Below are 9091 nucleotides of genomic sequence, written 5' to 3'. Positions count from 1 at the left end.
AAAAAACAGTTTCATCAAACTACGGTGGTATCCATGGTAAATTACCCAAGGCTATTTTCGACCTTTTTATAGCTTGTTGATACCCAGTTTTCTTAAAGTGGAAGCTTAACACCAACTTTTTTCTGTTTCTTTTAATTCCTTTTATTTCGTTTTACTTTATTTTAAGCTCATAACATAATTTTATTTATAATCTCGTATTAATAAAATGGATATATTTATAATTAAAAGTTGAAAAGAAAACAAATGACGTCCAAAATACTAGACATGCAAACTTCATTTTGTATGATCATGTATAAACTGAAAACAAACACCTTAACATATTTCACTATTTATGACATATAGGATAATATCCATTTAAGTACTAATCAAACCGGTAGAACCTACGGCTTTTGTCGACCCAAAAGTGACAGCCATAGCCACCCACCCTCCAATCAAAATTCTAAGTGTTGACTTCACCAAAGGAGCCCTCCCCAATACTGCACTCAAACTACCAAACCCTATAAGAGTCAGGCTCACCACGGCCACCACCACGGCCAACCTCACACGATAATTACGTATAAACGCCGCTGCTAGCAATGGCACCACCGCCCCTAGCGCAAACGCAGTTGCTGATGCCACAGCTGCTTTTGTAGGGCTAGGTAAGTCACTTTTCTTTTCTTCAATTTGGTTAGCGTTACTCAAGCCATTTTTCATCTCTCTTTTAATTTGTGACATTTCAATGTCATATTGCGAGTAAACGGATACAAATTCACCGATGGCCATGCTACACGCTCCACCAAGTAGCGTAGCGATCCCAGACAAGATCATGGTCTTAACGTCTTCACTAACCGCACCTACGCCCATCATTATGCTTGCGGTGGACAAGAGGCCGTCGTTAGCGCCTAAAAGAGCAGCTCGCAGCCATTGTGCTCTCTTGGCGTAATCGAATGTCACTTCAGTTGCTTCTTGGGTTCGTTGGCTCTCAACATCTTGGTTGTTGTGTTTAATGATTGGATGTTCGGAGTCTTCAATGGTGTTGGTGGTTGTCATTGGACAAAAGGTTGGTGATGATGAGATGAGCCACGCCACGAAAGCTATTGCTCAGGGATACAATTAGAATTGTGGAGAACACACGCCTTGTCTTCCCTTTTTATACACAAATTTCACTCGTTAATCAAAGATACGCGATAAAGTTATACCCTTTAAAGTGTCATATTCTCTTAAAGTTAAGTTCACAAGACAAAATAGACTACTCTTATTGAAATATTAAAGCAACTACCGGGATTCCCTAGCTAACACTGCGAGTATTAATGTGGTTTGTTACAATACTAGCACTCATTATAACAATTGAAAGAGAACCCAAAGAATAAAGTTATAATAGATGGAAAAAGATATAGACATGTGTTTTATATCGATGGAAAACCATAAAAATGAATATTAGTATCGATGTTGTTTAGTCGGTTCGTCATAGTGTCAGTATGGTAGTGACACTCCTATAGCCTAGGATACCCAAAATGACTCTATTTTGAATACAAATTTATATCGTAATGTCGCGGAAAAATTAATTAAACACAGTTGAGTTTCCGATTTTTTATTTAAAAGTTAACGAAAACAAGTTAATAGAGGAAAAAAAAAACAAAATAAATAAAAAAAACAATTGGGTTACTGGCGTATATAATGATTGCCGATATTGGATAACTTTGATACCAGTATCGATGTGTACGGTCAGAATCAATTCGGTTTGTCACAATACCGACACGTACAAAAAAATACTTTATTTTAAATACAGCTGCGTTGTCAACAAATTGTATACTAGAATGTAGGGGCGGACTTAGGTGAAGAAGACGAGGGTGGGCGGGGCGCGCCCCTGAAAAAAGATTAGTGTATTTTTAGGCAAAAACCCAACCGCACCCCTTGAAAATATTCTTGAACCATTCATCTGCACCCCCAATAAATGATTCTCGATTTTATGCTGCAATGGCCGTGTGTGGTTCATCGATTTTACGTCTACGTTTTGCTCGGTGTTACAATTTTCATTTTTTAATTATTTTGTTTTAGGAGTTCTTCCGGTATTGATGGCCGCTGACAGCGGTATAACGGGACACTTATTACTAGATAGAGTTAATTACATAGTTAGTCCCTGTGGTTTGCACAAAATAACATACTTTGGTACTAATAGTTTAAAATCATCTTCTAGGGTATTAACTTGTCATTTTGTAACGTTTGGAGATATAAAATTCTAGGGTATTAACATAATTAGTCCATGTGTTTTGCACAAAATAACATACTTAGGTACTAATAGGTTAACAAACAATTAACGTTACTACCTTTAAACGTTACAAAATAAAAAGTTAATACCCTAGAAGATAATTTTAAACTATTAGTACCTAAGTATGTTATTTTGTGTAAACCACGTAGACTAATTATGTATTTGTAAAGTTCATGAATTTCTTTTGGAAATGTGAACAATGGTAAGATCCTTTTCTTCAAATAATACTTTGTGACACGAAATGGCTACTTTCACTAACTAGTTAGCCATTATCTTTTGCCAAGAATCCGTTCTTTTTTCATACTATTGACACTTTTTTTTCGTTTTATATTCCTTGCATTATTTTAAAAAGTGACAGTACTATATTTTCTTTCAAATTATCTTATTTTATTTTTCGTAAACACACAACATTTGAACGTTGAAACACTTTTTGATAATTGTCATCCCAGTTTACAGATCGTACTATTTTCGTTGTACATTCTTATTCGTTAATAGTTTTTAGGTGTTGTCTAAAGTAAGTAAATATGGTGTTGGCTTGGGCTATAAGGAATATTTAGTTTGTTCATGGTTGTTGTGCTGTGTATAGCTGATTCCTATTGTGGGTCATGTAGATTATTTTATCAAACTAGGATTACAACCCGCCGCAATACGGCGGGGATTCTTTAGTTATAACTAAGTCGGTCTAAGACCCGCACATTATGTTAACACTGTCAAACGGGGAATAAATAGACGATGTAAAACGTTCACCCACACACGCATGTTGCATCGTGTTAACTCGCAAAATTTAGAACGAAACGTAAAAACGTTAAGCCAAAGACACACGTTGCGATGTGTTATGTCACAAAATTTAGAACCAAGCATAAAGCGAAAAATTTGCGGAAAATGAAAACTATAAAGGAACAAAGTTGAAAGTAAAAAACTTATGAGAATAAATTGCAAAAGATAAAAAGTTTTGGGTTAAAAGTAAAAAACAAATAGTTTTGGGTTAAAAGTAATTTATGAAATACTTTTGGGTGAAAAGTAAAAAAAAATCATTTTTTTTGGAAAACCTCTAAAGCCAACTTTACGACAACCATATGCATAACCAGTTTTTCTTTGAAAAACCCACAAAGTACACATCGCGTTGCAGCGGGGCGTAAAACGGTGTCAAATAGTACTAATGTCACACAACCGTCATCGACCACCAACACTGACTCGACCTAGGATATGCGTGTTGCGAAACCTTTCAAACATGGAAAAATAGAGGCAAAAACGTTAAACCACACATGTGCGTTACGTCGTATTAACTCGAAAAATTTAGAACTAAACGTAAAACGGAAATTTGCGAAAGATGAAAAGTATAAGTGACAAAAGTTGTGAAGTTAAATTGCGAATAATGAAAAGTTTGGGTTAAAGTTAAAAAAACAAATTATATAGGGTTAAAATTACAAAAGGTAAAAACTTTTGGGTTCAAAATAAAAAGTAAAGTTTTTTTTTTTTTTGAATAATGTGCAAAGCATAATTTAAAAGTTGATATGCACCAAAAAGTTACTTCTTTATAAGGGTATAATAGGACAGGTATTAGTATGCAAGGTTAAATATGTTAAAAGTTGGTGAACATTTAGAATTTGAGTATTTGGAATTAAAGTATAGAATTTTATTTTGAATCAACTAGTTTGAAGTAAAGTAATTAAGAATACTATTGGGTAACCCGCGCATTGCAGCGGAGTCGACAATATACCCGGAATGTCTAAAATCCTAGTTAATTATAGTGCTTAAACATAAAGCAATTAAAAATGGAAAACTTTTGTTGGCTTTTTACATTTTTTTAACCGTCAACAAATATTATTTTATTAATCATAGGACCAACGACGTGTTAGCACACACCAAAAGTTACATACAACCAAACTAAATTCGCCTGAACGGTCCGAAAGTTGCCCGTAGTGTACTACTAATGTATAACCTGCTAGTTCGTTTTTAATTAAAAACTATGTTATTATTAAATTGAGATAACATTTGTAATCAAGTTTGACACACTTATATTATATATACTAGCCTATATCCCGTGTGACACACGGGTTTAAAAAATACAATTAATAACCTATTATTTAATATGATCTTTTATATCTTAACAATCAAAATAACATCCAGGGCCGGTTTTGGGCCCGGCAAACCCGTGCCGGCGCCCGAGGCCCAAATCTTTAAAGGGCCCGAAAAATATTTATTAGCTTGTATATATTTATTAAATTATATATTTAGTATATTCATCTGTTTAATATGCAAAAGACATTGGTGGTGTAGTGGCAAAAACCATCTTAAAATAATGCGAAGGTCTCAGGTTCAAATCTTTGCTCCATCACTAAGTTTTTATTTTTGTAATTTATTTACCCTTAATCATGATTTTGGGCCCAATTCTTTTCGTCGCCCAAAGCCTAAATTTTTTCAAGAGTTTTCGGGGACGGCTCTGATAACATCTAAGAGCATTGACATTCGTGCCTTTATATTCATTTAGATAATTTAATATAAAATTTATTTTTCTCTAAATTATCTTTAGTTTTAAATAACGTATCACGTCCATCTCTATATCTATATCTTGATCTAACTCACAAACACTAATTTTATTATTTATTTCTCTTTCCTACAGACTCACAATCCAAAATATAGTTTATTGTATTTTTCTTCGTTTTAACCGTACACTCTTATCACACTAAAACTTTTTAACTTTTATTTTTCAAACCATATGGCTAAAGCTTTACTCAACCCTATTTTGCGAAGTTGGAATTCAAGTTACCAACATAGGGTTTAGTGAAACTCTAGCCATATTATTTGGAAAGTAAAAGTAAAAAAACCATATATTATATATTTGCAAAAGATATTTTTTTATATGATGTCTTTATTAGAAATTATAACACTTCTTTTTTATTTTTGTTAGGAGAAACATAAAAAAAGGATCACATTATTCAAAACACACCCGTCTCTCACTACACTCGCTTCCCCCTTGGTTTCTTCAACACTCCCACACTCTCAATTCTCTCTGCGTTTCTTATCTTCAACATCAACACAAACCCTAAAATCTCAGAATTCCGCCTCTTCTTCAACATCCACAGACGCGATTTCACGATTTCACTCACGAAAAGGATATACACTAACAGTTATCAGAAATCACAGCATTCGGTAAAAATTTTTGAACTTATTTCTTGCTTTTTCACAGATTTCGTAGTTTTATTTCTTTAATAATGTTAAATAATGAGAATCTAAGTGTCGGAAAACAAAATAACGATGACCAGAAGTTCAGTCGTTTGTGTTTCATTTTTTTTTTTTTTGACTTGTTTTTCTGTGACACTCTAGGTTTTTCCGAACGAACACCTTGTAATATTTTGTGTGTATATAAATATTATTAAATGGAAACGTGACTTTACATGATATGTGTGATATGTATGTAATATATATATATATATATGAGAGTCGAGACCACGACTCGCAACCACCCGGTTGCGAGTGGGCCGCTTGGTCTCGAGTGGGCCTTTGGGCCGTAACCGGTTTGGGCCGAAACCCTTAGCCTATGTTGAACCTTGTTATATAATCCCACCTTTCCCCACTTCTTTCATTTTACACACACAAACACTCCTTAAACTCTCTCTCAACTAGAAACCCCAAATAACAACAATCCATCCTCATCCAACTTTCGGATTCAAGCAAGGATTTCGGACAAGAAACTCGGTCAAGATCATCACTCGGACACTCCATCTTCTCGATTCCTTTCTCTTTGTTTTCGGCTCATTCTTCTTCCTCACAACCGGTTAGTGTTAACTTTATGTATAAAAGATTTGTGAAATGTTTATGAACTAGAAATGCTTGGTTAGTGATATTATGCATGATCTTTAGGATGGTTTGTGAGGTTTGCCTATATGTGAAAATCTTTATGTATGAAAGCATGATAATATGTTTACATGGCCAAAAGAATAGTGATTTAGGAATGATTATGCCAACCGAACCATGTTTAAAGTTACAAAATGTATGTTTCGTTGTTCTTGCATTTTGATCTTGTTAAAAATATGTGATTTTTGGTTCAAAAATGTGTGATTATGTTGGCATGAAAACCCTAGAAAAATGATGAACATTGGATGAACTTGTTGAATGTAGTTTGAAGATTTCAAAAATGGCAAAGTTTGATCTAAGTTTACTAATATTCAGATCAGGCAACGCATGGCGGCAGCTCGTGACCGTCAGAAGAGCTACGCTGACAAGCGTAGGAAACCACTAGAATTCCAGGTCGGGGACCGGGTTCTACTTAAAGTCTCACCCTGGAAGGGTGTGGTCCGTTTCGGTAAACGAGGCAAGCTGAATCCGCGATATGTTGGACCATTCGAAATTACCGAGAAAATCGGTAAGGTTGCTTATAGATTGAACCTGCCTGCAGAGCTGAGTGCAGTGCACAATGTTTTTCACGTGTCTAATCTGAAGAAGTGCCTGTCAGATGAAGCACTCATAATTCCTTTCAAGGAACTCACTATTGATGAACAGCTACACTTTACTGAGGAACCGATTGAGATTACGGATCGAGAGATCAAAACCCTCAAACGTAGCCAGATACCTCTCGTGCGAGTTCGTTGGAACTCACGACGTGGCCCAGAGTTTACCTGGGAGCGGGAAGACCAGATGAAGTCCAAGTATCCCCAGTTGTTCCCAAACGAAAACCCCAGCGCTGAAGCTACAACCGAATTTCGGGACGAAATTCCAAACTAACGGGGGGATGATGTGACACCCCGTTGAAACAGGCTAGCTTGGCAGTGGCTGCCTTAACTTTCGGGACGAAAGTTCTTAAAACTTGGGGATAATGTGACACTCTAGGTTTTTCCGAACGAACACCTTGTAATATTTTGTGTGTATATAAATATTATTAAATGGAAACGTGACTTTACATGATATGTGTGATATGTATGTAATATATATATATATATATATATATGAGAGTCGAGACCACGACTCGCAACCACCCGGTTGCGAGTGGGCCGCTTGGTCTCGAGTGGGCCTTTGGGCCGTAACCGGTTTGGGCCGAAACCCTTAGCCTATGTTGAACCTTGTTATATAATCCCACCTTTCCCCACTTCTTTCATTTTACACACACAAACACTCCTTAAACTCTCTCTCAACTAGAAACCCCAAATAACAACAATCCATCCTCATCCAACTTTCGGATTCAAGCAAGGATTTCGGACAAGAAACTCGGTCAAGATCATCACTCGGACACTCCATCTTCTCGATTCCTTTCTCTTTGTTTTCGGCTCATTCTTCTTCCTCACAACCGGTTAGTGTTAACTTTATGTATAAAAGATTTGTGAAATGTTTATGAACTAGAAATGCTTGGTTAGTGATATTATGCATGATCTTTAGGATGGTTTGTGAGGTTTGCCTATATGTGAAAATCTTTATGTATGAAAGCATGATAATATGTTTACATGGCCAAAAGAATAGTGATTTAGGAATGATTATGCCAACCGAACCATGTTTAAAGTTACAAAATGTATGTTTCGTTGTTCTTGCATTTTGATCTTGTTAAAAATATGTGATTTTTGGTTCAAAAATGTGTGATTATGTTGGCATGAAAACCCTAGAAAAATGATGAACATTGGATGAACTTGTTGAATGTAGTTTGAAGATTTCAAAAATGGCAAAGTTTGATCTAAGTTTACTAATATTCAGATTAGGCAAAGTTGTTTGTGTAACCTCATTGGCTGTTTCCCGATTTGGGCCTGAATATTTGGTACAAATTGTACTGTTACATCTGCATCATCACGTGTACATGAAAGGGACAGCTTCCGACTCGCAACCACGGCATTACGACTCGAGACCACGCCGTTGCGACTCGCAACCAAAGCGTGACAACTCGAAACCACATGATGCGACTCGAGACTACGACGGTTGCGACTCGCAACCACAACGTGACAACTCGAGACCACGGTTGCGACTCGCAACCACAGCGTGACAAGCCGAGACCACCTGGTTGCGACTCGAGACCTCCTGGTTGCAACTGGGCTGTCCACTTTGGTTATTGGGCCATAATGTGTTTAACTTGGGCTATCTGTTGACTGGAATATGTGTTGCTGTTGACTGCTTAAATGTTTAGGCCGGCCCAATAACCCCACGACTGTTTACTTGTATGTATGCTACGTGCCAGTTATGTGTATAGATTTTTTTATGTGAATGCTTGTGCACCGAACCTGATCTACACCGTCAACCATGTTAGGACGTGGTGACCAACGTGATTGACAAGTAACCTAAACCTACCGAGCAACCCAAGGTGAGTTCACAACTTAAAAGCATGCGTCCCGGTGGTTTGGGACACGAGACTATAACAACCCTATCCCCTTGTAAAAGGGGATACCATCCACATTCCTTCCCTAGTTACTGGGAACAACTTACTTTTCCTTCCCTTGTATTGGGAAACCTTTTAGTTAATTACTGTTTATACGGAATGCAACTAACGGCACTAAACGAAACTCTATCACTCAAGTCCCTACTACATAATACCGATTAGTCGCCGGGGCCAGGCGAACGGGTTATTAGTTGATAGCGCTATTTAGGTGTTTACCAGCCTCACACCGTGCCCTGGTTTGGGATCGGTCGTGAACTAATGTACTCAGGCATCCGTCAATGATGATAGAACATTGACATCGGGGCATCCTGCGGAAACGCAACGGTTACCTAGTGTTCGGTATTGGAAAACAGTTTAGTCGCTAACTTTTGGGGTAGCTCCCCATGGCATGTATAAACGGATAAATTAACTGGTGAAACAAGTTTTTGGTAGTTAAAACTGGACAACTAGTGAACTCACTCAGCATTATTGTTGACCCCCTTACTGCA

General features: G+C 36.9%; 1 protein-coding gene across 1 annotated transcript; it reads right to left on the bottom strand.

The window, feature by feature from the left end:
- Positions 1–219: 219 nt before the first annotated feature.
- LOC110927949 (vacuolar iron transporter homolog 4) lies at positions 220–1081 on the bottom strand. The gene has a single exon (XM_022171252.2). The coding sequence runs from the start codon at positions 1027–1029 to the stop codon at positions 355–357; it is 675 nt and encodes a 224-aa protein (XP_022026944.1). The 5' UTR covers positions 1030–1081; the 3' UTR covers positions 220–354.
- Between the last annotated feature and the right edge of the window lie 8010 nt (positions 1082–9091).

This window comes from Helianthus annuus, chromosome 3, assembly GCF_002127325.2.
Source record: "Helianthus annuus cultivar XRQ/B chromosome 3, HanXRQr2.0-SUNRISE, whole genome shotgun sequence".
NCBI lineage: Eukaryota > Viridiplantae > Streptophyta > Magnoliopsida > Asterales > Asteraceae > Helianthus > Helianthus annuus.
The sequence above is the reverse complement of the archived record's forward strand: the minus strand, read 5'-3'. Positions and strand labels throughout refer to the sequence as shown.

What these genes read in the sequence shown, in the direction of transcription:
- LOC110927949 (XM_022171252.2), bottom strand. Translation starts at nt 1,029, where the DNA reads ATGACAACCACCAACACCATTGAAGACTCCGAACATCCAATCATTAAA.